At 37.5% G+C, this 27,734-nt stretch overlaps 1 protein-coding gene across 5 annotated transcripts in view; it reads right to left on the bottom strand.

Annotated features, from left to right (window-relative positions):
* The window catches only part of LOC105746518 (guanylate-binding protein 6-like), a 43,519-nt gene extending 20,095 nt beyond the window's left edge, over positions 1-23,424 (bottom strand). For 3 of the 5 annotated variants that reach the window (XM_058303207.2, XM_058303204.1, XM_058303208.2), the window contains exons 1-8: positions 23,135-23,424; positions 20,451-20,646; positions 16,671-16,798; positions 14,454-14,563; positions 14,071-14,267; positions 2,352-2,597; positions 1,338-1,618; positions 525-737 (exon numbers count right to left, since the gene is read on the bottom strand). In XM_058303207.2, coding sequence (XP_058159190.1) covers positions 525-737; positions 1,338-1,618; positions 2,352-2,597; positions 14,071-14,267; positions 14,454-14,563; positions 16,671-16,798; positions 20,451-20,640 — 1,365 coding nt within the window. In that variant the 5' untranslated portion in view covers positions 20,641-20,646; positions 23,135-23,424. Of the gene's footprint in view, positions 1-524; positions 738-1,337; positions 1,619-2,351; positions 2,598-14,070; positions 14,268-14,453; positions 14,564-16,670; positions 16,799-20,450; positions 20,647-21,388; positions 21,608-23,134 lie in introns of all 5 variants that reach the window. The other 2 variants (XM_058303205.1, XM_058303206.1) reach the window with 2 other exon arrangements.
* Between the last annotated feature and the right edge of the window lie 4,310 nt (positions 23,425-27,734).

Below are 27,734 nucleotides of genomic sequence, written 5' to 3'. Positions count from 1 at the left end.
ATGCTTCAAAACATTATTTAGAGAATTAAGTCAAAGCATTTAGGGAAAGCACATAACACTATACCTGACACATAGGTTAAAAAGTGTTCAATATGTTAGTTTTATTATTATTACTGTATTCATTACTACCATCAGTGTAGTACAGGATCACAGATTCATATGCTCTATAATTCTATATATACTTGTCTATTTATTTGACTCCCTCTCACTTTAGATAAGCTTTGCATGCAAAATCTCTTGAAAATCCTCAGTACATGGCACAATGCCTGCCTAGGAATTTGAAGAAGGAATGACTAATTTCTAGTTTTCCTCTCCTAAGTTTCTGATGCCCATTTTCTTTCTTTGGGAACAAACATGTCTACTCCCCTCCAGAATAAATAGCAAATAGTGGATGTTAAAAGCTACAGGTGTCATGATAGACCAATGGTCTCATTCCCCACAACTGTTGCTGTTCTCAGATTTTCAGAAGACTCTTTTGACTCTATTCTGTCAGCTTTTTCATGCTCCCCTTATTCATTCCTCACCTTTACTCCTTTCCTAGGAATTTGCCAATATTCCCACTCAATCATTTCCTTTGCTTCTATATAAAGCTTGTGGCCTCCAGGCATGCAGAAAGTTCCAGCTGCAATATTTTCCATCAAAACCTTTGATAGGTCAATCAGTTTAGTCTGACAGTAGTTAGCAGATGCCTCCTCATTCTGCAGCATGAAATCCTCCTTCTTTTTCTTTATGATTTCCTACAATGAAAATGTAGAGGCAAGTCATCAGAAGAAAGGAATTGGGGATATCAACTTTCAAAGAATCTAGTAGATGGGTTGAACTAACTGTGCTCCTTTTAAGGAAAGAACTCTAGTGAATTAGGGTATGCAATAAGTCACAACCAGGAGACTTAATTTACTTCCAACTCTGAAACTCTTTTGATCTCCATGGGTGGCAACTTCCTTGTCATTGAAATGTTAGGATTACGTTATGTAATTTCTATAAAGAATGACCACTTAAGAGATTTTCCTGGACAATTTGGGTTGTTATAAATGGAAATGAGTGCACAAGAAGAACAACCAGCTTACTACTAACTCAGGGAAGTTCTATGCAGGGTTTGGAACCATGCCAGTATTCACTTAAGTAGTGCTTGAGGATTGGACAGATTCTGAAAATAAAGTTCCCAAACCCTGTGGTGAAAAAAAGAAGGAAATATTGTCCTCTGGAATTCTCTCTCTTATGAATATCCATAGTACTTTACTCTGAAGATAAGACGAGCCATGGGGTCAATTATGGAGATGCTAGGTATTGTTTCAGAAGGGTAGGTATCAGAAAGAATAAATGCTAAGAAAAAGTACCAGGAGCTCCTTGTAGAATTCCTGCTTGTCATCCTTGAAGGAGTAATCCATGAAGATGGCAATGGCTTCGGTCTCACAGCCCATGTGCACATCCAGCAGCTCCTGGAGTGTGTCTGTGGGGAGCTTTACTCGCTGGGCCATCTGCTCGCTGTAGTGGTCGGCTGCCTTCTGCACAGCCACCGAGTTCTCACGCTGGGCCAGCGTTGTCACCGCGTTCTCCAAACAAGGCACCTCTCCACTGTTGATGGTATCCACGTAGGTCACCACCAGAGTCCCCAGCCCTGAATGAGGCAGGAAACTCAGGGATAAATATCAAGTGCTCACTCAAAAGGACCCAACATTCTGAGATTAAGATTCTAAAGCCACACACACACACAAATACACACAAAGACGCACACACACACCTACATACTTGTGCTATCACCTTCAATTTCTATTACCACTTTCATTTTGCTTTTCTTAAAAAAATTAAGAAAAAAATTAAATAACTGTCCTCATCTAACATATGCAGGGTGTAATGGAAAGGGTGTTTCATATTAATACAAATTAAGATGAAAACAGATTACACAGCTAAACAGATAAGGCAGGATAATTTGCATAATATATATCCCTAGTTCTTATGCTTTCAAGGGACTCATAGCTAATATCTATTTTGGACCAATTAATTCCTAACTATTATTACTGAGAAAAAAACTTCTCACAAAAGACTTCTCTGAGAAGACAGTGTATCTGTGGTAATAATTGATAGTGATTTTGCCATCAACCATGGGGTCCCTCAGATATGTGGAGCCCAAGATATCAGTGGCAATGCTTGGTGTTTTGGAGAGGAATTTGTAAGCCCCACGCAGGGAAATAGTTACTAAAATATACATATTTCTCTTAAGACTATTAATATCTGTTTACTTTTATATACAAAATTAAACAAAATATCAAAAATCAGGCAATATAATTAAATGTTGGACACTTGATACATATTAGGTCACATGAAAGATGATTTTGTAAAAGGAAACTCACGATTCCCAGTGACCTTCACTCCGTGCCTGAGGGTCTTGGTCCTTGCATGGGTGTAGATATATGAACAGAAGTTATTTGACTGATCCCGGAATTTAGGATTCAGTTGATTTTCTAACACATTTTCAATACAAGCAAGGAGCTTTTTTTCATTTCTTGGCCGGTCAAAGACAAAACACTTCCTTTCTGGAAAGAAATGCCTAATGCACTCCCTGGATTTGTTGGCATTCTTAACTTTGGGATGTTCGCCTGAAGAAAAGGAAAACAGAGGTTACAATAAGCACATTCTTGGACCAAGACAGCGAAAGATTTTTATAACTAAGGATTTTCAGTAGTTAGAGTCTGCTAAGCTTAAATTACTCCTTTAACTTAATCATTCAGTAGCTTATTATAAATCGAACATATCAGTGACATCTCTCTGGAAAGAAATTCTGGGAAGCATCTGCCCCAGGTAAAGAAATCCATAGTTGGATGTTTATCAAATGAATGATTGTATGAATTAATGGTCAAATATAAATTTCTGGTCTGTCCTCACCCATGCTGGAAGTAAACTGTGGAACCAAAATGAAAAGGAGATAAAAACAAGGATAATGGAACAATGATTAGCATAAGACAGATAACAGCTTGTCTAACCAAGGATTTTGGCTGATGCAAGTGAGACTTCATATGCTATAAATACGATTATTAGATATTTTTCAATAGAAACTTCTGAAGATGAAACACTACCCAAATTGCTGAACAACTCATCATTACTTTATAAACACATTGGTTTTGTTAGCCACCCACTTAAGGAAGTAAGAAAGTAAAACAAAAGATCTGGTCAATAGTGACAAAGACCGATTCTTTTCTCTTAACCAAGCTGACAGCCTCACTCTCTGCTCACCCCTCTCTACTCCCTCCTCATCCTGAACCTTGAAACTAATCTTACAGCTATGGGAATGCAGAAGAAAATAACATACTGCAGGGGAAAATAAAGAAAAAGATAACTTCAAACTCTCACTATTCTAAATATCAAACTCGACCTTAATATTTCCCTAGCCTCTCTCTCTCACCCAAGCTACACAGGAGCATGGTAATCTCTTAAATGGGTAGTTTTACTTTCCTCCTGCACTATTCCAGCCCTTACAGACTCCTGATGGCCTAATTACCACAAAAGAAAACTTACTGAACCAAGCAGTCCTAATCACCTTAGTAAATCCCTCTGTGGAACCAAACTAACCTAAATACAACCTCAGTAAATCACTCACCGCTCCCAGTGAACTATCTCTATCTTCTAGTTCTTCTCCTCATACACACTCACAGTTCTTAAAAGACTATAATAAGGCTTCTAGTAGACCAGATGGTGGTGCAAAATGCTCCAGGGTACTGTTCTCCCCACAAATTCTGAACAATTGGCAAAAACTAGGAGAGCCACCTTTCTCTAAGCTATAGAAAATATTTAAAGGGTTGTGGTAAATGGGCAAATTCTGAACAATAAAGAAGGAAAAAAAAACACTTTAAAATTGGTAGAAGGAGTTTGTGGTGCCCTTGCTGGCTCCTCCACCTACTTTTCCTGGCATAGGGTGGTTGTGGTGCCAGACTGTGCTCCTGATGTAGGTCCTTGGGCCTCTTCCAGAGGGCATAGAGCAACCCTTATGTGCACACTAGGCTGCCTGTATTGCAGTGCCCATCTATCCTGTGGCATCCTGAAAGCCTGAACCAGGAGACTCATCTCTGGCTTGCCTGCAGAGGCAGCTTACAGAGAACTAACACAGTATAAGAAACAATTAAGTCAAAGTGGACTGGGACAAATGTTTGTTTGCTTTAAACCATACAATGAAGCACCTGGGAGAGGGAAAGTCTATTATAAAGGGAGTAAAGGGAGCATTTGAATTCCTTTAAGCAGATGAAGTCTTAAAGCCATGAGTGAGCACAAGCCCAGGACAAGACACAGTCTCCAAAAAGAACGGGAGGACCCTGCACTTCACATTCAATCCAGGCTGATCTTTTTGATAAGAAGGCAACTCTGGAGAAGAGCACCAGCCAATGCAGAGCAATTTCCGAAGACTGCAAGGTGGTTTTCGTATTAGTTTGTTTTTATTAACTCCTGGTACTCAAACAAATCTCTGTCATATTAATAGCTGAATACAAATGTAAGGAACAGACAGCCCAGGGACTAAATCCCAAAGTTAATGCTTTAGCATATTAAATGGTATAATGTGCAACAAACATAAGACAATGATACAATGATACAATGTGCAACAAATTACAAGACAAAGAAACAGGAAAAGATAGCCATCCAAAAGAACAAGGTAAAAATGCAGAAACTACCATTGAAGGAGATCAGACGTTGGATATCTGGAACAAAGCATTTTGAAAAATGATACTCATGCTCAGGGAGATAAAGAAAAACACAGAAAAAGGACAAAAGATCAGGAAAACAATATGAGAGACTCGATAAAGAAATATAACTTTAAAAAAGGAACCAAGAAGGAACATTGGTGTTGAAGATGACAATAACAGAAATGTAAAATTCCCTAGAGGGTTTCAACAGCAAATTGGAACTGAAAAAAGAAAGAATTAGTGAACCAGAAGACAAAACTGAAATGATTCAGGCTGAATAGCCAAAAGAAAAAAGAATGGAAACACTGAACAGAGCCAAAGAGACCTATAGGATACCACAAGAGTACCAACATATGAAGTATGGTAGTCCCAGAAGAAGAAGAAAGAGAGAAAGGGGCAGAAGGAATATGCAAAGAAATATTGGCAGAAAACTTTCCAGATTTAATGAGACGAGAATATACATATGCAAGAAGCCCAGCAAATCCAAAAAGGAAAAACTTAAAGAGAACCATGTCCACGCACAAAGGAGTCCAAATATCAAAAGGCAAGGACAAGGAGACATTCTGAAAGCTGCAAGAGAAAAGCAATGTGTTACATACAAAAGAGTCCCATCAAGGTTAAGTGCTGATTTCTCACGAGAAACCATGGAAGCAAGAAGGCAGAGTGAGGAAATATTTAAAGTGCTCAAAGAAAACAATTGCCAACCAAATATTTTATATTAGGTGAAACTGTTTCCTAAAAATGAGGGTGAGATTAAGACATTCTTAGATAAACAAATACAGAGAAAGTTGTTACCACTAAGCCTGCCCCACAAACAATGTTAAAGGGAGTTCTGACTGAAAGCAAAGGACACTAGACAGTGGATCAAAATGGCGTAAAGAAATATGGATGTCCAATACAGGTAACCATATGTATACTTAGAAACACCATAACATGTTTGGTACTTCTTACAGATACTAAAATGCAAATACTTAAAAGTAATGCAAATATAAGGTTTGGGACATGCAATATATGAAGTTATATTTTCTAATAAGTACAACAAAAAGGTGTGGGGCAGAGGACTACAGGAACAGGGTAGGAATATGCTGTTAAAGTTAAGATGGTATCAAATCAAATGTGAATGTTATAGATTTAGGATGGTAAATTTCAGTTCTGTGGTAACCACAGAGAAAACACATGAAAGCACATACAGAAAGAAATGAGAAGGGATTCAAATGGTACAATACAAAAATCAAATAAATATCAAAGTAGGCAGAATTGAGGGATAAAAATGATATAAGACTGAGAATGACCAAATAAAATAACAGAACAAAGTCCTGCACTATCAGTAGTGACTTTAAAGGTAAATGAATTAAAATCTCCAGTGAAAAGGAAGAGATTAGCAGGACGGGTAAAAAAGCATGACCCAACCATATGCTTTTAGCAAGAGATTCACCCTAAATTCCAGAAAACAAGTAGGTTGAAAGTAAAAGAATGGATAAAATGTACCATGCAAATAGTAACCAAAAGAGAGCAGGGGTAGCTATACACATATTAGATAAAATAGACTTTAAAACAAAAATGTTTAAGGAATAAAGAATGTCACTATATAGTGATAAAAAAGTCAATTTAACAAGAAGATATAACAACTGCAAATATATATGCACATAACAGGAGAGCCACAAATTGTATGAAGCAACCATTGATATTCTTGAAGGGAGAAATAGATGGTTCTAGAGTAATAGTAGGAGACTTCAATATACCACATTCAATAATGGATAGATCATCTAGACAGACAATCAATAAAGAAATAGAAATTTGAATGATACAATACCAACTAGACCTAACAGACATATATAGAACATTAGAACCAAAAGCAACAGACTTCATATTTTTCTTGAGTGCATATGGATCATTCTCCAGGATAGAACATATGTTAGGTCACAAACTAAGACTTCATAAGTTAAAAAATATTGAAATCATATAATGTATCTTCTCTGATCACAAAGGAATGAAATTAGAAATCAATAACAGAGGAAGAACTAGAAATTTCACAAATGTGTAGAAATTAAACAAGGCACTTTAAACAACCAATGTGTCAAAGAAGAAATCACAAGGGAAATTAGGAGCAGGAAGTTGGCATTAGACTAGGTAGGCAGGGCTCAACTCTCTCACAAAAACAAGGAAGGAAGGGCAAAAAGCTGTCTGAGGGAGCTGCTTTGGGGATATTCACAACAGAAGAGTGCTGTGCATCCTTGAGGAGGATGAAGGACAGAAAGATGAAGAAGCTAAAACAAAAATTGTGAATTGCTAACCCCACCCTCAAGGGGAACAGCCTAGTTAAAACTTTTGGCTCACTACAAGCAAATGAGAGGGGAAGAGATGTCTTCCTTGGAAGAGGGAGGGTGCGGCAGAAGGCAGAAGTGGTTTCTCTTCAGTGAATTTGGCTATCAGAGCCTGCTTTGAATCTTGGCTCTGGCCAGAGCAGAATCACCAGCAAGCAGAGGTTGAAAGTGACACCTCCATGGAACAATTCACTGACAGTCATTATCTGCCAGCCACCAGAGGAACAGCAAGGAGAAAATGCTTTTAAGTTTCTCTCCTACTGAATCCCTGGGAGAACATCTGTGCCCCATTAGTGAGTCACCAGCCCAATTTTGATACATTCATCTGGACAGTTTTAAAGACTTAGAATGAGCTGAACGAAAACCAAAGAGGAGCCATGAAACAAAACCACTAGGCAAGAGAGAAATTGACTGTCACAGTAAATTCACCACCACATTCAGATGCCTAGACATGAATGAGCAAAAAAGACAACAACAACAAAAAACAACAACAACAACAAAAAAAAACAAGCCATCCAGAAGAGATGGCCCAAACAAAGGAACAATCCAAAACTCCTGATGAGACACAGAATTTAAGTCAACTAATCAATGATAATCACACAAATCTCTTAAATCAATTCAAGAAGTTGAAGGAAAATATGGCTAAAGAAATAAAGAATATGAAGATGACACTGGGTAAGCATAAAGAACAATCAGAAAGCCTTCAAAGAAAGTAACACAGCTTCTGGTAATGAAAGACACAACGGATGGAATTAAAAATACATTAGAGGCATATAACTGCAGATTTGGATTGATAGAGGACAGAATTAGTGAATTGGAGGTATGAGCAACTAAACTTACAAAGAAAGGAGAACAGAAAGAAAAAAATGAAAATAATGGAACAGGGTTTCAGGGAATCAATGGCATTGCAAAATGTACAAACATAAGCATTAAGGTGTCCCAGAAGGAAAAAAGAACAGAAAAAGAGCAGAAAGAATATTGAGGAAATAATAACCAAAAACTTCCCAACCCTTAGCAAAGACACATATTCAATATCCAAGAAGTGCAGCACACCCCAAACATAATAAATCCAAATAGACTTACTCAGAGATACCTACTATTCCGAATAACAAATAATAGAGATAAAGTAAGGATTCTGAAAGCAGCAAGAGAAAAGCAACACATCACATGCAAGAGAACCTTAAAAAGACTAAGTGCCAATCTCTCATCAGAAACCATGGAGGCAACAAGAAAGTGGTACTATGAATTAAAGTACTGACAAGAAAAACTGCACCAGAATTCTTTATCCAACCAAACTTACCTTCAAAAATAAGAGTGAGTTAAGTCTTCACAGACAAATAAAAACTAAGTGGGTATGTTACCAAAAGGCCAGATTTACTAGAGATACTAAAGGGTCTACTTAAGTTTGAAAGGAAAAAACAAGGGTGAGAGACTTGGAGAAGAGTGTAGAAATAAAGATTACTAGTAACTTAAAGGGTAAAAAGACAGACAATAGTAAGATATGACAATGGAAAGCCAAAAGATAAAATGAATGAAGTAATGCCTTCACAGAAAGAATGTTGAACATTAATAGATTGAATATCTCAATAAAGGACAGAGACTGAAAGAATGAATAATATGAGCCATCTATATATTGTCTACAAGAGACATACCTCATACATAAGGACACAATCAGGTTGAAAGTTAGAGGCTGGAAAAAGATATTCCACACAAATAGTAATCAAAGAAGATCTGGAGTAGTGATACGAATATCAGACAAAATAAATTTTAAATGTAAAACTGTTATAAAAGATGAAGAAGTTCATTATATATTAATAAAAAGGGCACTTCACCAAGAAGAAATAGTCATAATAAATATTTATGCACCTAACCTGGGTGCCCCAAGATACATGAGGCACTCAATGGCAAAACTGAAGGGAGAAACAGGCATCTCTACAGTAATAGTGGAGACTTCAGTACACCACTCTCAGCATTGGAGAAATTGGCAAAGAGCTTTAGGCAAAGGAAAATGAAAACACAATGTGTCAGAATTCATGGGAGACAATAAAGGCAGTGATCAGAGGAATATTTATAGTTTTAAATGTTGAAAAAGAGAAAGTTCTCAAATCAGAGACCAAACCTTATGACTAGTTACCTTGAAAAAGAAGAGCAAAATTAAACCCAAAGTAAGCAGGAGGAAGGCAATAAAGATTAGAGCAGAGATAAGTGAAATTGTGAATAAATAAATGATAGAGAAAACTGATTAAGGAGCAATTGCTTCCTTGAAATGGTCAGTAAAACTGACACAACTTAGCCTGATGAAACGAAGGGAGGGAGGGAGGGACGGAGGGAGGGAGGGAGGACCAGTGAGAGAGAGAAGACATACATAATTAAACTCAAAAATGAAAGATGAAAATAGGGGCATTACTAACAACCCCACCAAAATAAAAAGGACTATAAGTGGATATTGTGAACAATTGTACACCAACAAATTATATAACATGGATTAACTGACATAGTCCTAGAAACATGCAAACCAACTACACTGACTCAAGAAGAAATAGATCTCAATGGACAATAACACAAAAGAAAAAAAAACCCAAAAAAGTAAAGCCCAGAACAGATGACTACCTAACATTCCAATTTTACCTAACATTCCAAGAAGAATTAACATCAATACTACTCAAATTCTTCCTAAATGGTTGAAGAGGTGGTAACACACCCTAACTCAATCTGCTTGGGCTGTTTTAGTTTATAAGGCTACTTAAAGCAGATACCATGAAATTCATTGGCTTGAACAATGTGAACTTATTAGCTTACAGTTTGAGGCTGGAAAAATATCCAAATCAAGGCATCATCAAGGTGATGCTTTCTTCCCAAAGACTGGCGGCCATCCTTGACTCTCTGCCACATAGCAAGGCACATGATGGCATCTGATGGTCTCTCCCTTCTCTTCAGGGTTTCAGTGCTTTAGTTTATTGATTCTGTGGCTTTTTCTTTTCCTGTATTCATTCTATTTATAAAGGACTCCAGTAATAAGATTAAAAGTCCCATTCTGAATGAGGTGAGTCACACCTTAAATGAAGTAGTCTCATCAAGAGGTCCTATTTAAAATGGGTTTACACCCACAGGAATGGTTTAAATCTAAGAACATGTTTTCCTGTGGTAAATATAGCTTCAAACTACCACAGAGGTCATCATCACCCTAATACCAAAGACAGATAAAGATACCTCAAGAAAAGAAAATTATAGACCTTTAGCCCTTAAAATATAGATGCAAAACCCCAAACAAAATACTAGCAAACCAAATCTGATAGCACATTAAAAGGATTATACACCATGAACAAGTGGAATCTATTCCAGGTATATAAGGGTGGTTCAACACAGGAAAATCAAATATGTAATACACCACATTAAGAGAAATAAGGCAAAAAAAAAACCCAAATGATCTTTTCGATTATGCAGAAAAGGCATTTGACAAAATCCAACACTATTTTTGATATAAACAAAGAAAAAAACTTCAAAAACTAGGAACAGAAGGAAATTTTCTCATCACAATGTAGGGTATATATGAAAAAGCCTTAGCTAACGTCACAGTTAATAGTGAAAGACTGAAAGCTTTCCCTCTAAGATCAAGAACAAGACAAGGATTCCCACTGTCCCAAGTATTGTTCAGCATTGTCCTTGCAGTTAGAGAATTTAGGCAAGACAAAGAAATAATGGGCATCCAAATTGGAAGGAAGAAGTGAAATTTCCCTATTTGCAGATGATCTTATATATAGAAAATCCTTCAAAATCCACAACAAAGTTACTAGAGCTTATAAATGAATTCAGCCAAAGGTACAAAATCAAGATGCACAAATCAGTAGTGTTTCTATAAAGTATAATTGAACAATATGTAGAGGAACTCAAAAGAAAAATTACATTGACAAAGCAATTAATTGAATGAAATATCAAGAATAATTTCATCCAAAGATGTAAAGGGCTTATACAAGGAAAACTACAAAACATTGCCAAAAGAAATCAAAGAAGACCCAAATAAATGGAAGGGCATTCCATGCTCATAAATTGAAAGCCTAAATATTGTTAAAATGTCAAGTCTACTCAGAGTGATCTACAGAGTCAATGCAATCCAATCAAAATTTTAACAGCCTTCTTTGCATAAACAGGAGAAGCTAATTATCAAGTTTACATAGAAAGGTAAGAAGCTACAAATAGCCAAAAAGAAGAATGAAGCTGGAGGACCCACACTTCCCAATTTAAAAATTTTTTACAAACCTACAGTAATCAAAACTGATGATAGTGGCACAAGGATACATATGTAGACCAGTGGAATTAAACTGAGAGTTCAGAAATCAACCTTCACATTCAATGGACATTATTTAAAAAACAGAACAATAAGTGCTTGAGAGGATGTGGGGAAATAGGAACACTCTTTCACTGTTGGTGGGACTGTAAAATGGTGAAGTCTCTTTGGAAGACAGTTTGACGGTTCCTCAGGAAGCTAAATGTAGAACTGCCATATGATCCAGCAATTCCTCTACTAGGAATATAGCCAGAAGTACTGAAAACTGTGACACGAACAGACATCTGCACTCCGATGTTCATAGTGGTGTTATTCATAATTACCAAAAGATGGAAACAACCCAAGTGTCCATCAACCCATGAATGGATAAACAAAATGTGGTATATACATGCGATGGAATACTATTCAGCTGTAAGAAGAAATGAGATTGGGACACAAGTGATAACATGGATGAATCTTGAAGACATTATGCTAAGTGAAATAAGCCAGACACAAAAGGACAAATATTGTATGGTCTCGCTAATATGAACTAAACACAAAGAATAAACGCATAGAGTTAAAACCTAGAGTATAGGTTATTAGGAGCTAACAGGAGGGCTGTGAAGGACTACTGATGGTTAATGTACACGTCAGCTGATTTTGAACAAGGGCTTCAAGTCCACTCAGTGGGAACAGAATAGTCTCTTCACAAATGGTGCTGGAAAACTGAAATCCATATGTAAGAGAATGAAAGTGGGCTTCTATCTCACACTATAATCAAAAATTAACTCAAATTGGATCAAAGACCTAAATATAAGAACCAATATTATAAAACTACTATAACTTACAGAAACATCTTCAGGACCTGATATTTGTTTATAGTTTCTTAGACTTCATACCAAAAGCAAAAGCAACAAAAGAAAAAAAAATAGAAAAATGGGATCTCGTGAAAATTAAAAGCTTTTGTGCCTCAAAGGACTTTATCATGACTGGAAAAAAAACAACTTACAAATTTGGAGAAAATATCTGGAAACCACATACCTAAAAATGGTTCAATATCCAGAATATAAAAGAAATCATACAACTCAGCAACACAAAAGACAAAAAAATACATATATATAAAAATGGGCAAAAGACTATAATAGACAATCCTCCAAGAAATATATACATATGACCCAAAAGTATGTGAAAAGATACTCAACATCATCAACCATTAGAAAAATGAAAATCAAAGCCAAAACAAGATACCATTTCACACCCACTGGAATGGCTAGTGTTTTAAAAAACCAACAATTATTGGAGAGGATATGGAGAAATAGGAACACTTTAACAATGTTAGTGGGAATATAAAATGGTGCAGCCTCTGTGGAAAACAGGCAGTTTCTCAGAATGTTAAATATAGAATTACCATATGACCCTGCAATCCCACTTCTAGGTAACATCCTAAGGAATTGAAAGTAGGGACACAAACAGATATTAACACACCGATGTTCATAGCAGCATTATTTACAATTTCCAAAAGATGGAAGGAACTCAAATGTCCATCGACAGATGAGTAAATGAACAAATGTGCTATGCATGCAATGGAATATTATTCAATCATAAAAAAAGATGAAGTTCTGATATAAAAGACAACATAGAGGAACACTGAATACATTGTGTTGAGTGAAGTAAGTCAGCACAGAAGTTCAAATATTGCATGATTTCACAGATATGAAAAAATTAGTAAATGCACATTCACAGAGACAAAAACTAGAATACTTGTTACCAGGGGCTGTGATTGGAGTAGGATATGGGAAGTTAATCTTCATTTGTACTGAGTTTCTGTTTGAGGAAAAGTTTTGGTAATGGATGCTGGTGGTGGTAGCACGATGTTAATATAATTATCTCTGCATTTTATTTTTGAATGTGGTTAAAAGGGGAAATTTTAGGATGCATACATGTTACAAGAATAAAAATTAAAATAGGCCTGTGCAAAACAAATAGTGAACCCTAATTTAAACTAAGGACTATAATTAATAGTGTAGTTATAATACTATTAAGTCATCAATTTTGACAAAGTTATCACACTATTGCAAACTCTTAAAAAATAGGGACAAATGAATGTGACTGGAGACATCTAGGAACTCTGCATTTTATGCATAATTTTTCTGTAAATGTTTTAATGTACATTTTAAAAATAAAAAGCTTGCTATCCATTGTTTTGATGGAGCTGAGTTCTACTCTCTCTTCCTTTGATTGAGCCTTCCCCTGAATAAAGTTATCCTTGCCTGTTTAACATTGTACAGTGCAGTTTTTTTTTTTCTTTGACATACTAGATATAGATCTTCAGGTCTATTTAGGAAGTAAAGTCACCTTTTGCAGAACATACAACAATCCAAACATGAGACTCCTATATTCCTCCTTGAGAAGAATAATATCTAATTGAGTGGACCATGTTTTTCATTGTGAATTCATGTCTAACAATTACTTAGTTAGTTGTTTTCCTGAATGTTTAAAGGAAGTAGCATGATAAGCAACACAAGTGTCTGGTCTTTGGAAAGTTTTAGCAGCCACTGAAATGTGCATACTAACGTACAAATTATCTTAGTTGCAAATTGGGTTTGATGAGTTTTACTCTACATTAGGTCCTACTCTTACTGTGTGAGTTTAACTGCAGTCCAGTAGAATTTACAAAGGAATTTCTATGGTTCTCACCATTTCTATGGTCGGAATCCAGGCTGGAATAAATAGGGAGCCTTAGAGATGATGGACAGTGTTTAGTAGACACCAACCCCTACCACTATCTACCAGCCCAATCAGGCTCTCATACCAGGAATCGACTTCAAGGCATACTCCAAGTACTCATCTTCTTTGATGGGGCGACCCTGTACCTTCAGCTCCAGTGTGAAATCCCGTACAGTCCAAATAAAGTCTGGAAAGAAATTTGCAAAACCTGTGGCATCTTCTTCTCCACAAGAGTTTGGGGAGGACTTTGCCCTAATTAGTTCTGTGAGTTTTGTCACATAGCTAGGACTTGGCTAAGGAAAAAAAAATTTTTTCTACCCACAATTTCCCTCCTTATAAAAATTTATTATAAACACCTTCCTTGCCCTGTGTCCCCTCTGCTCTAACAATGGAAACTCAGCCACAAGGAATAAGAATCTGATTTGGTCTCCATTCCCATAAAGTCCTCAGTAAGACATGGAAGGATACTGCAGCTGCTCCAAGGCGTCGTTGTAGATGGTGCTCATGCTGTTGTAGATAAAGGCGCTGCTCAGAAGCACGGCCAGCGCGAAGATCCACGAGTCGTTCTCGGGGTCACCCTTGAGAACATATTAGAGCAGAGCACTTAGGAGGCCACTCTTCACAAGCTCATTCAGTTATTTGTTCAGTCATTTTTCATTTATTATTTCAGAGAGCATAATATTGGGACAGAAAAGAAAAACATCTTTGAAAACAGAATTAAAGGCAAATTTCAGTTTTGGAAATTACATTTACATTTCTTGTGAATTTAGTTTCCTCATCTATAAAAGGATTCTAACGATAGTTTCCAAAGGAATTTTTCACCTTGAGTTGGATGAAATAAGTTAATATGTGTAGAAAAAAATAGAACTGATGTGCAATTAGTTGTTCAGTAGTAAGTGATAGCACATATTCATGTCACAATAAGTGGTTCTCATGATTTGTATCACACTAGTCACAATTAAGCACTCAATACCAATTTAATTAAATATTTATGGGCTTTCACTAAAGTTTACCTATCTTCCTTAGTTGCAGAGAAGCAATTATAAATATGACATTTGTTACTCTCAAGATGGCTATCTCATGATATTGGTAAGTATTTAAAAACAAATGTAGCAAAGATGATACTCTGCAAAAAGTTTACATGTTAGTAATGGATCTAAGCAGTAAAACCAAGAGCCAATATATTGAACAAAAATGCTAGCTCTGTCAAAGTGGAACAAAAGCAGTTGATGTTAGAGAAAGAATGTGTGTGTGTGATATGAAGCCTTCCTGGAAAATTTAAGCTGGGTGTTAAAAGATTTCTACAATGCAAACTTGAAGAAATGAACAGAGCATGCAAGTACAAAGACCTGCATAGTTTAAACTCTAGTATTCTAGGATTAGAGTACAATAAGCACAGAATAATTTGGTTTATCTGAAGCACAGCAAAGAGTAGGTGCAGAAAATAAGGCTTAAAAGCAAGCTTTGGTACAGGATGATGAAGAGCCCTGAAGGCAGGCTAACTTGTTTGTATATTACTAAATTTTTGCAGTAGCCAGCAATCAGTTGTAGTAAAATCTCTCATTTCCTTGGAGGCTGTCTAGAAAATGCAAACCCTAAAAACCTAAGCCTAGGAGACTTTAAATGGGAAGCTGGGAAATATGATGTTATTGATATAATCCATTTCCTAAATTCTAATTATTTAAAAGTAGCAGAAATGTAGATATATTTCCAATTTAATCTTCACTTGAGGTGAGAGAGTGAGAGATTATTCCTTTTAGCCATAACATAAAGAGAAACAACCGAATATCCATCGTAATAAAGTTTTTGCCAGTCAGTCTGCATCTCTAGTCTGCCAACCAGGGAAGCCACTTTACGTTCCCATATCAAAGCACCGATCACCTGTCAGTACATCATTCTGCATACGTGTGATCTCCTCAACTGGACTGAAAGCTCTTTGAGAACAGGGGCTTTATCTTCTTCAATAATATCCACAGGGAAGTGGACTTGGCCCAGTGGTTAGGGCGTCTGTCTACCACATGGGAGGTCGGCAGTTCAAACCCTGGGCCTCCTTGACCCGTGTGGAGCTGGCCCATGCGCAGTGCTGATGCGCGCAAGGAGTGCCCTGCCACGCAGGGGTGTCCACCGCATAGGGGAGCCCCATGCACAAGGAGTGCGCCCCATAAGGAGAGCCACCAAGCTTGAAAGAAATTGCAGCCTGCCTAAGAATGGTGCCGCCCACATGGAGAGCTGACACAACAAGATGATGCAACAGAAACACAGATTCCCATGTCGCTGACAACAACAGAAGCGGACAAAGAAGAAGACGCAGCAAATAGACACAGAGAACAGACAACCGTGGTGGGGGGAAAGGGAGAGAAATAAATAAATAAGTAAATCTTTAAAATAATAATAATAATAATATCTACAATACTAAGCCCAAAGGCCTGGAATGTAGCTGCTCAATTAAATATTAATTTGGAGTAAATTATGTGCTTCAGTGCTCAGAAATAAAAGATTTTGCCTAATATACCACATTATCTAATATTACCTATTAGTGAAGTTCAAAGAGACCAGAGCGCACCTCACTCTCTATAGTTGGATTTTGAAATTTCATGATTAGATCGCAGCACGTAATAAAGGCTGATGAAGAGGCAAGGAGAAAATCCAGAGTAAAAAGGATTTCTCTATGACTCTCTGCCTCACCTTTTCCACATCGCCCAGGCCCTCAGTGTCCAGAAGGACCAGGGTGTGGTCGGGCTTGGAGGGGTGGGGCACACACCACATCCAGATGCCCTTGGTTCCAGACTGCACCGTGGAGCCCAGTGGGAAGCCTGCAAGAGAAAAAGAGCAATAAACAGTGACGGGAGGAGGTCTGGCAGCATAGCGGCATCAAAGTCTGACCTGCAGGAATTTAACTGCCCAAGGATACAAGATGATGTTCACTCCACTTCATCAAGGATGCCCTACTTTTTATGTCATCTGTTCACCTACCTTTAACAGTCAAACTCCTCCACATTGCAAAGTTTTCTTTATTCGTAACTGCTAATTCCATTTTCCAGCGTAAAACGTCTGTTTTCATGTCTATGTGGCCTATTAACGCACCAGGTAAGAGAAAAGGCAGGCTGCACAAAAGGAAGTTTGGTTTTTAGCTTTTCAGCAATCCTGATTCTCTAAGCAAGTGAAGCTGGTTGACTCCACTGCAATTAGATCAAGGCCTTTAATAGTCAGGAATAAATAAGACAATTCATTCAACATTTATTTATTAAGTACCTATTGTGTTTCACATATCGTGGATAGGTTCAATGCTGAAGAGATAGAGCGGTAACTAAGACAGACAGAAAAACCTGCCTTTGGGGTCTTACAGAAAATAAGTGTTAACAGCCTGCTAATTTGGAAGTTTATGGGCTAGCCAGGTATAGTCTGATCTCGACGGACAAGAGTATGAGGAAGGAGGTATGGATAGAAAAGTATACATTTATAAGCCCCCATATTAAAGGCTGTGGCTGCTGCATCTCACTCTTTACTTGTTGTGAAGATGCTTTGACTTATAACTAATTCAAGAGATCAGCACCATTTAAAACTTATTATAAAAGAAGCATTAACATCAAATTCATGGTCAGTTTATTCTGTCAAGGAAAAGGAGAACTTCTGTAAGCCATTATGGGAGAGCTTAGGACCAGGATAAGAGATGTGCTGATGGATGACTGATGCCACTTCTACATTCTCACTGTATGCCCTTAGTAATAAGCACATTTGTCTTAGTTTGCCAGGTGCAATGACAAATACAACACAATGGGTTAGCTTACATAATGGAATTTATTGGCTCACAGTTTTGAGACTAGCAAAAGTCCAAAATCTAACACTCAGAAAGTCTCGCTTTCTCCCTAAAGACTGAGGTGTTCTAGTGCTGGCATGCTGACAATCTTGGGTTCCCTTGGCTTTCTCATCACATGATGATGTCCTCTACTTTCTTCAATGGGTTCCTGACTTTCTCCTTCTCCCTGTGGCTTTCTCCTTATGAGGCCTCCAACAAACCAGCTTACGGTCTACCCTCATTCAGCTGGGCACACCTTAATCACAAATACCACCTTCAAGAGCTAGATGGGTTCACACTCACAGGGATGTAAATTGAGATTAAGAAAACGTCTAAATGGAGGTACATAATTCAGCCTACTACAATGAAATCCTCTATTTTTCTTAATATTTCATTTTAAAATGCCTGGTGTCAAGGGCTCTTTGCATTGAATCATATGCATGAGGTTGATAGGATTTGGGTATCTTAATCTACCAGACATTCTGCAACACCAAGACACTATGCCCTAGTTAGAATTTTCATGAAGACTAGCTAAACCTTCAAAAATATAGCAGTGAGTTAAAATATCAGCATTCTGGTTAGTTTTTCTTTTAATGAAGTGAAGAAGCATTTATTTAGTGCCTACTTATTTCAACACACTGAACTTATTGCAGGGAATCTAGCAGCAAAAAGTCCTAGATAAGTTTTCTAACTTTACAGGTTTATACTTTAATACAAGAAGTAGAAACAGAAATAAACAAAATATTTCCATATTGTGTATAGTTTAATTGGAGGGGTAACATGAGGCTGGATGGTCAGGGCAGGTCGTCTCTAAGAACTGACGTTTGTGAAGAACCTTGAAGGAAGAAAAGGCACTGGCTGTGTGAAGAATCAGTAAGCACTACAGCAGACTGAAAGAAAAGTAAGTGCAAAGGTGTGGAGATAAAAAAGGGCTAGCATTTAACAAGAACAAAAAGGAGGCCGGTGTGGCTGTGGATTAACCAGTAGTAGAGAAAATAAAAGAGATGATTTTGGAGATATAGACAAGACTATCAGATTGAGTCCCAAGAAGCATGAATTTGATATAAGTTTAATGGAAACTCAAGGATGGTAGTAAAAGCAATGATAGCAAATATCACTCTGGTTGCTTTGAAGAGAATTGATTAGAGAGGGTCAAAGTGGAAATAAATCACTTAGGATGATACTAAAGTATTATAGATAAAAGGTAATGTTGGCATGGTCTGGGTGGTAAAACAGAAATGGAAAGAAAGAGATAGATCTGAGCTATATTTAATATCTTGGTTTTCCAGGCTTCTATGACAAATACCACATGATAACTTGGCTTAAACAATGAGAATTTATTGGCTCACAGTTTTGTGGCTACGAGAAGACCGAAATTGAGGCATCAGCAAAACTTGGCTCCTCCCGAAGATCTGTAGACTGTAGGTGCTGGCTTCTGGCAATGGTTGGAGCTCTTTGACTTTCCATCCTATGGCAAAATCCTCTCCTTTCTCTTCCAGGTTCCTGCTGACATCCAGCTTCCAGTTTCTCCCCACGGCTTTCTCTGCGTTTAAACTTCTTCTTATAAAGGACTCCAGTAACCCGGACTAAGGTCCATCCTCACTCAACTGGGCCACACCTTAACTAAAATAACACCTTAACGAGGTTCTATGTATGGGTTCACATCCACAGGAATGCAGATTAAGATTAAGGACACGTCAAAATTTTGGCACATAATTCAATCTTCCACATTTAGTAAGGGAAACAAGAACACTGATTCATGGATTGGATGTGGGAGGTAAAGCAACTATGTAAGGATATTTCCTAGATGTGTAGCTTGAGACTGGGAGTTCGGTGGTATACATTGTCAAGAAGAAGATAAGTGAGAATCCTTAAGGCATATTTTTATTTTGTTTTGTTTTGTGCTGGGGTTTGGTTTGGTTTGGTTCGGTTTGGTTTGGTGAATGGAGTTTGATCACACGTTCTTTTACAAACATGATAACTTTAAGGTAAGAACTTCCCAAAATAAAAGTCAGGGAATTTTGGATTTACGAGTTTGAATCTCAGAAGAGAGAGTAAGGCAGGAAATATAAATTAGAGAAGTATCAGAATCAAGATGATATTTAAAGACCTGGGTTTGGATGATATCACTTTAAAAGAGGGTATAAAACTAGAGAGAAGTAAAATGAAGAGAGATTTGGAAAGAAAAGTGTAAATAGGAAATTGTGACAATATATTTTTGCCTTGAAAAGAATCAAAACAAGTGCAAGAGGGATAGTTACAACAAGATGGGAGTACAGGGATTGTTTTTAAGATGATAGATATTTGAACATGTTTGTTCACTGATAGAAATGACCCACTAAAGAAAGCAAAATAATGCAAGAGAGAACAGGCATAATTGCAAGAGCTCAGTGCTTGCACAGGTTAGAAAACCCTGGATTGTGAGCACTAGTATGGCAGATTTTTCTTTCATGGGAAGCAAAAATAATAGGAATATATCAAAGCATACAGGGGCAGAAAAATGGTAAGTTTGAAAGTTTGCTGGTGAGAATTAGAATTAGAAGGTTTGTTTAATATGGGCTTAGTGAACTTCCTTCAGGTAACCTTGCAGTAATGAGAATCTGAGATACAGTAATGAGATACAATAAGGAGAATCTGAGAAATAACCCATGCCCCAGGACAATACTCACCATTGTTCTCTCTTGCCAGACGGTTCATCAAGTAGGATTTTCCTGTATGATTCAGCCCTACGATAGCCACAACCACTACGGGCTGAGAAATCTTGTCAAGAATCCTTAAGGCTTTCTGGTTCACAGACAGCTGCCCCTTCTTATTTTTCACTAGACACAGGGGGACCAACATGGTGGGTCCAGATGCCATGGTAACCTGCAAACCCAGAAGAGCTCATCACAAAGTCATTCTCTGCTTCAGGGTTAACCAAAATAAAGGCACAACAGCTGAAAGCTGGTGGGACTTCTGTGTCTTTCTATGGCTCAAAATGTAGGGTAGCATTGGCAGTCCACAAGTAGCACTTACTCTATCATAATCTCTAATGATGGTAGTGATGAAACGGAGGCATTACCACTCTCTAAACTTTTACTTCCTTAATAAACATAAAGTTCAAGCAATGCTTATTAGTCATTGCAAGTTTACTGCTTGCTGAGCTCTGAGATATATACCTTGCATAACTGACCTCATTGATACTTGCAACAATCCTGAGTCTATTATACCCATTTAGCAGGTGACGTTCAGAAAGGGTGAGGGATTCTCTAACTGTAGGTTACTACAGTTGGGGCAGAGAAGCCCCAAAAGGTTGAGAAAGGTCCCAAAGTCTGGAATCAGCTTAGTTACAGAAAGAAGCTGAATCTACGGAGCAGCTCAAGGCTGAGGAATCAAGCCCTGCCATATGTCTGACTGCCATGTGGCAGGATGCCAGGATCACCAGTGGCTGACTGTGGTGAGAAAGCATCTCTGATGGTGCCTTGATTTAGACATTTCAAGGCCTCAAAATGGCAAGCTTTTACCCTAAATAAAATGCTCACCATGAGAGCCAACCTACTTCTGGTACTTTGCATTGGCATCCCTGTTACAAACTAAGACAGAGGAGGAGGTCAGGCATGTTAAATACCTGGAGAATTCACCACATTTGTCAGCAGGGAGCTAAGGATGACTTTATTGAGCATAGATTTAGTAGAGTGATGGGATGGGAGCCAGAAATGGAGAAGGTGGTAGATCCAAAGAACGCAGGCTCCGTTCCAAAAAGGAAAGGTAAAACAATATCTTGGGTCTTAAGAGATAAGTGGGGAAGTGTTTAGTGGTGATGGTCATAGTTTCTGCTACTTATCCCCTAAAAAAAAAAAAGAATAAAAATATAAATAAGGAGACCTACATATTTCTAGAAAGAGAGAACACAAATGGGGAAAAATATCACTAAGGGAATGGGTATATAGGTCTTAATTGTAATCCTATATTTTCTCTAATCCTGAATTTTATTTTCTAAATTAAAGTTTAATTTGAAATAGTCAAGTATTAAAAGAACAATTATTTCATAGATTTCTTGGAAAATATTTGATTATCTTATATTAAAATGTTTCTCTAAGATAGTGCTATATTTTTATAAGAATATGTAAATATAATGTTATGTTAAAATATCTCAAATATTAATTTTTATATTTTATGTTAAATACTTAAGATCGATTATTTTTAAAAATTCTAGCTGTACAATTGACTTTGTGGCTGTAAAGGAGTCAAAGATGGCTAAGTCACATTTTAAGTAAATGTGTACTATGGGTAAAATAATTATTCAAACTTAGAGAGTTGTTTTAAGGTTTAAATGAGATGGTTTGAATAGGATTCTTTACCTGTTTTGTTCCACTGACCCCTTTGCCAGTCAGGTAAAAACCACAGACCCCTTACTAAGTCCACAGTATGCTGTGTATTATTTAATAAATATATCACACTGCACCAGCACATCCCTACAAAAATGACTTTTGAATTTCAGTTCAAGCTCACAGATCCCTTGGTTTTCTTAAAACCCTAAATTTAAATCCAAAGCTCTTAAGTAAAATCGTGTCTCAGCTGTGAATAGACCACAAACTTTTAAATTTCAAATTAACTATATAGCATCATTTAATCCTGTTCAGAAGAGGTTTTCAAATTTCGATGTACAGAGAATTAACTGGAATAACTATTAAAATCCAGCTCCTCAGGCCCAAGACTTTAGACATGTAACAAGTGGCAACCAGTAGTGCTGATGTTCATCAGAAAACACTTCAATAAACAAAATTCCATTTTGACTAGAGTAGATTTTAACTATTAAAGTTCAGCGATGTAGGGATGAAACCTATTCCTTCATAGAGACTTAGAAAGCACGCTATACACATGTGTGACTAATAGATAAATAGGAAAAATAGCTGTCTGTGAACTCACAGAGGAAGCCTGTGTTTGCTGGCTGGGTTCAGAAGCCAGCACCTCTGAGAAGATGGTATTTGACAAGTGAGGTACCTGAAGAGAACTGAGCTTCTGCTTTTGAAAATCAGTTCAGAAGCACTTTTGATGTTGCCTGCGTACTTTGAATATGAATCCACCCAATACATCTTCACTCCAGGATGTGTCCATATGAGAATTCGAACTACATCCTACCTACCCAACCACCCTCTCCAAACCGCGATGCTGTGCGCCCGAACCAAGCTCCTGCGGGCCAGGCAGCGGAGGCCATCCTCTTGCGCCCCTGAGTGAGTCTGCTCCTGAGAACGTGGTGGTAGCGTTAGTTAGTTAGTTAGTTAGTTAGTTAGTTAGTTAGTTAGTTAGTTAGTTAGTTAAAGTTAAGTTAAAGGAAATTTGCACAGAAGACAAAGTTTAGCAGTGAATTCACCTGCCGCAGGCGCTGCAGCCTAGGGACAGGCGGGCGGTTTCTCCGCTGACCTTGCTCACTCAGCGCTCTGCTCCTGCGTCTGCCTCCTTGGGAGACTGGGGACCGGAATGTTTTTCTAGAAACCGCATGCGTTATCCGGATCTGCAGTCATCCAACTAAGGGGCCAGATGGGAAAGTACAAGCTCTTATTGAGATGTTAACTGTTGAGGGTTTTCGCTGTTGAAGGAGGCGAGAGAGGGAGAGGCGAGCGTGTGGAGTGAGGCGGGTGGGACGGTCGCGCGGTTGCTCCACACTCAGCTTCGGAAACACTGGCTCGTCCCTTTTCCGCAGCTGGCCTGGTTTCCTGACCTGCAATAAATACAGGGCATCCGGAGTGAATGTTAGCAAAATAACAATAGGTTGAGAAGGTTTCACCAACCTCTCAGGCAAGGGTACTTTTCTCAGGAAATAAGATTGTATTTACTTCAATTCTGGGGAAGTTTTAGGCAGCCTGTGTGCTTGCAGGCCTGGCCTTCAAGCACGTCCTCTCCCTTACTAGACCCCAGTTAACTTTCCTTGGTGTCGGGGGGAGGAAGATTTCCCCCAGGAACCTGCACATTCTTTCCTGTTGGTTCACAATTCTTAACCCATTCCTTACTTACATTTTCATACGTCTATATCACATATTCTTCCCATTTTTTTCTGGGATAGTTACGAATTACCCAGAACCGAAGTTTTTATATTTAGGGAAGTTCACTTTAGTGAAATGATATGAAAATACGAATTCAAAAAGGAATTTTAAAGGCGTTAAGAAAGCATTATTAATAAATTTTTAAAAGCTGACAAACGATGCAAACATTTTCTTAGCTTTTGTTTTTTTCTTCTGTTTAGAGTGCTTCCTAGCTATCATATTTGAATTTTAGTGTAAGCAATAATTATGGGAGAATATCTATTAATTGAAAGGCATTTCCTTGTATTGAGCTAGAGAACTACAATTGTATAATCAAATTACTCTTTCTTTCATCTGTTGCCCTCTAGGGGGGAGCTGTGTTACTAGAGCCCCGGTAAGCTTGCTTTCACTGGCTGCCTTTCTCTGCACAGAATGTTTGGAGTTGGTTGAAAGACGTTAAGAGCGTTCATTCAAATTTCATCCTTATGCTTGTTTGAAAAGGACTCTTTGACACACACAGTGGTAAAATGTAAGTACCAACAACTGGAGTCACTTGTTATAGCACTATCCAAAAATAGTTTCCTAAGATGAGAAACTTGCATTTAAAAAGGAGTAAGACTACAAGATAAGAAAACAAATGTCTAATTGAACATTGAAATCCCCACATTTCCTTTGATATGTGATGTAATGATGCCGTTTTAATGGAAAGTTTGTCTTTTTTTTTTTTTTTGCAACAGAGGTCATAGCAGCATTTGCATTTCATACCCAGCCTGTTTCACTTCCTCCTCACAATTATGGTTGTGCTTGCCTTTTTCCTAGTGATAAAACCTCAAACAGAACCTCAAAATTAGATTTTAAAAGCCAAATTTACTTATAATTGCCCAATTTCTTCTAACAAAAAAATTGTCTTTTAATATGAGTTTATATCCTCCTCTTAATTTTAAGAGTTAAAACATAACTCTGATTTTAATATATGATAAAATTATATGATCATTTTTAAAATTGTCTCTATTTGGTTTTATTAAACTTACTCAGTGCAATTTTTTATGGCCACACCTTGGGGTACATTTTACTTTGAGACCCATTGCTATTGGATATTTAAAGATGAACAAAGCAAGGTTCTCACATGGGCAAAAATATATCTTGAAGAGTCAAATATAAAATAAAGCAAGAATTAATGGGTGTTAAAATTATGTTACAAATAATGTGTGTGGCCTCTACAAAAGAAATAATTAATTATATGTTATATTCAAAAGGCTTAATATAGATGGCCTCACTGGAGAGATGTCATTTCTGTTTGACCTTGAAGGGTTACTCCAATATCAACACAAGTGATTGGAGGAAATGTATTTTCGAGCAAAGGAAGTGAATGAACAAATATAAAAGGGATAGGGGTAAATGCTCAGAGTCAGACATGGTCCACTATCAAAAGCGTAACCGGCTCATTGAGGATGAGGCTGGAAAACCATTTAGTATCTGGACCATGGACTGTTGCCTCAGATGGTAGTCTCGAAGGTCTCCGAAGGTTGCATGCTCAGAGCTGTGCTGGAGTTCCAACACTCTGATGGTAGGAGGAGAGAGGATAAAGTGGGGAAAATGGAGATAGAGATCATATAGGAGGCTCTTGGTTTCTATGGCTGCAATGACATGTTACAGTTCTACCCCTCTAGGATTATGTGGAAACCTTGGTGGTGAAAGGAATCAGGTTACTTCCTCACTGTTCTGTTCCCTCTAAGGCAGTGTACTCATCGGCAAGGTCAAAGCGTGACTGCTGCCACATCTGTGATCCAGATTGTTAGAAGGGAAAAGATACTCAAAATTCTCTTGCCTAGACCCAAAAGTGGTATATAATTATGCCCATATTCCATATGCAAGCTTAATCACATGACCACAACTAGCTACAAGAGCGGCTAGAAAAATATAATCTCTAGTTGAGTTGCTATGAGCTCATACTATAAAATAGAATGATGCAATATTTAGAACTGATAATGGCCATCTTTTGATGTGATTTTTTCCTATATGTATATATACTTGGGAGAAATGCCTATTCAAGTATTTTGCTCATTTTTTAAAAAGATTTATTTATTTATTTATTTATCCCCTCCCCCCACACCCTGGTTGTCTGTTCTCTGTCTATTTGCTGAGCCTTCTTCTTTGTCCACTTCTGTTGTTGTCAGTGGCAAGGGAATCTGTGTTTCTTTTTTGTCCCGTCATCTTGTTGTGTCAGCTCTCCATGTGGGTGGTGCCATTCATGGGCAGGCTGCACTTTCTTTCATGCTGGGCAGCTCTCTTCATGGGGTGCACTTCTTGCACGTGGGGCTCCCCTACACGGGGAACATCGCTGCATGGCAAGGCACTCCTTGTGCGCATCAGCACTGCGTGTAGGCCAGCTCATCACACGAGTCAGGAGGCCTGGAGTTTGAACCTTAGACCTCCCATGTGGTAGGCAGATGCCCTATCTGTTGGACCAAATCCACTTCCCTTGCCCGTTTTTTAAGTGGTTTGTCTGGTTGAGTTGAAGGATTTCTTCACATATTCTGGATATTAAACTCTTATCAGTTATCATGTTTACAAATATTTTCTCCCATTGAGTAGGTTGTCTTTTTCCTTTCCTGCTAATGTCCTTTGAAGTACAAAAGTTCTTAATTCTGAAGTCATTCCATTTCCCTATTTTTTCTCTTGTTACTTGTACTTTGGGTGTAAAGACTAAGAAACCAGTGCCTAACACAAAGTTCTGAAGACGCTTCCCAACATTTTCTTCTAGGAGTTTTATACTTCTGTTTCTTATATTTAGGTCTTTGAGTCATCTTGAGTTGATTTTTGTATATGGTATGAGCTAGGGGTATTCCTTCATACTTTTGCACATGGATGTCCAGTTTACCTAGCACAATTGTTTGAAGAGACTCTTCTTTCCCCATTGAGTGAACTTGGCAACCTTCTCAAAAAATAAGTTGGCCATAAATGTGAGGGTTGTTTTCTGAACTCTCAATTTTATTCCATTGGTCTATATGTCTGTCCTTGTGCCTGTACCATGCTGTTTTTATTACTATGGCTTTGTAATAAGTTATCAAATAAGGAAGTGTGCATTCTTTTTCAAGATTGCTTTGGCTATTCTGGGTCCCTTGCCTTTCTAAATAAATTTGATGATTGGTTTTTCCATTTCTGCAAAGAAAGATTTTGGCTACATTATTGGGATTGCATTACATCTGTAAATTACCTTGGGTAAAATTGACATCTAGATGATATTTAGCCTTACAATCCTTGAACATGGAATGTCCTTCCAATTATTTAGGTCTTCTTTGATTTCTGTTAGCAACGTCTTATAATTTTCTGTGTACAATTCCTTTACGTCATTCATTTCTAAATATTTGGTTACTTAGTTGCAATTGTAAATAGAATCATTTCATGGATTTTTACATCAGATTATTCATTACTAATTTATAGAAACACTACTGAATATTTGGCATTGATCTTATACCCCATCAGTTTGCTGAAATCATTTATTGGTTTCAGTAGCTGCAGTGCGGGTTTTTCAGGATTTTCTGTATATAGGATTGTGTCATCTGCTAATAGAGAAAGTTTTCCATCTTCCTATCCAATTTGGATGCCTTTTATTTATTTCTCTATCCTAATTTCTCTGACTAAAACTCTCAGTACAATGTTTGTCTTGTTCCTGATCTTAGAGGGAAAGCTGTCAGTCTTTCAACATTGAATATGATGTTAGCAATGGGTTTTTCATAGATGACATCTATCATGCTAAGGAATTTACTTCTATTCCTAGTTTTCTAAATTTTTTTTTCTATCAAGAAGTGGTGCTGTATTTTGTCCAATGTCTTCTTCATCAGTTGAGATAATCATGTTTTTTTTTCTCTTTGTTCTTTAATGTGGCATGTTACATTTATTGATTTTCTTATATTGAACCACTCTTACATACCTGAGATGAATCCTACT

Source organism: Dasypus novemcinctus, chromosome 9 (assembly GCF_030445035.2).
Source record: "Dasypus novemcinctus isolate mDasNov1 chromosome 9, mDasNov1.1.hap2, whole genome shotgun sequence".
Lineage (NCBI taxonomy): Eukaryota > Metazoa > Chordata > Mammalia > Cingulata > Dasypodidae > Dasypus > Dasypus novemcinctus.
This window is presented reverse-complemented; position numbering and strand designations above follow the sequence as displayed.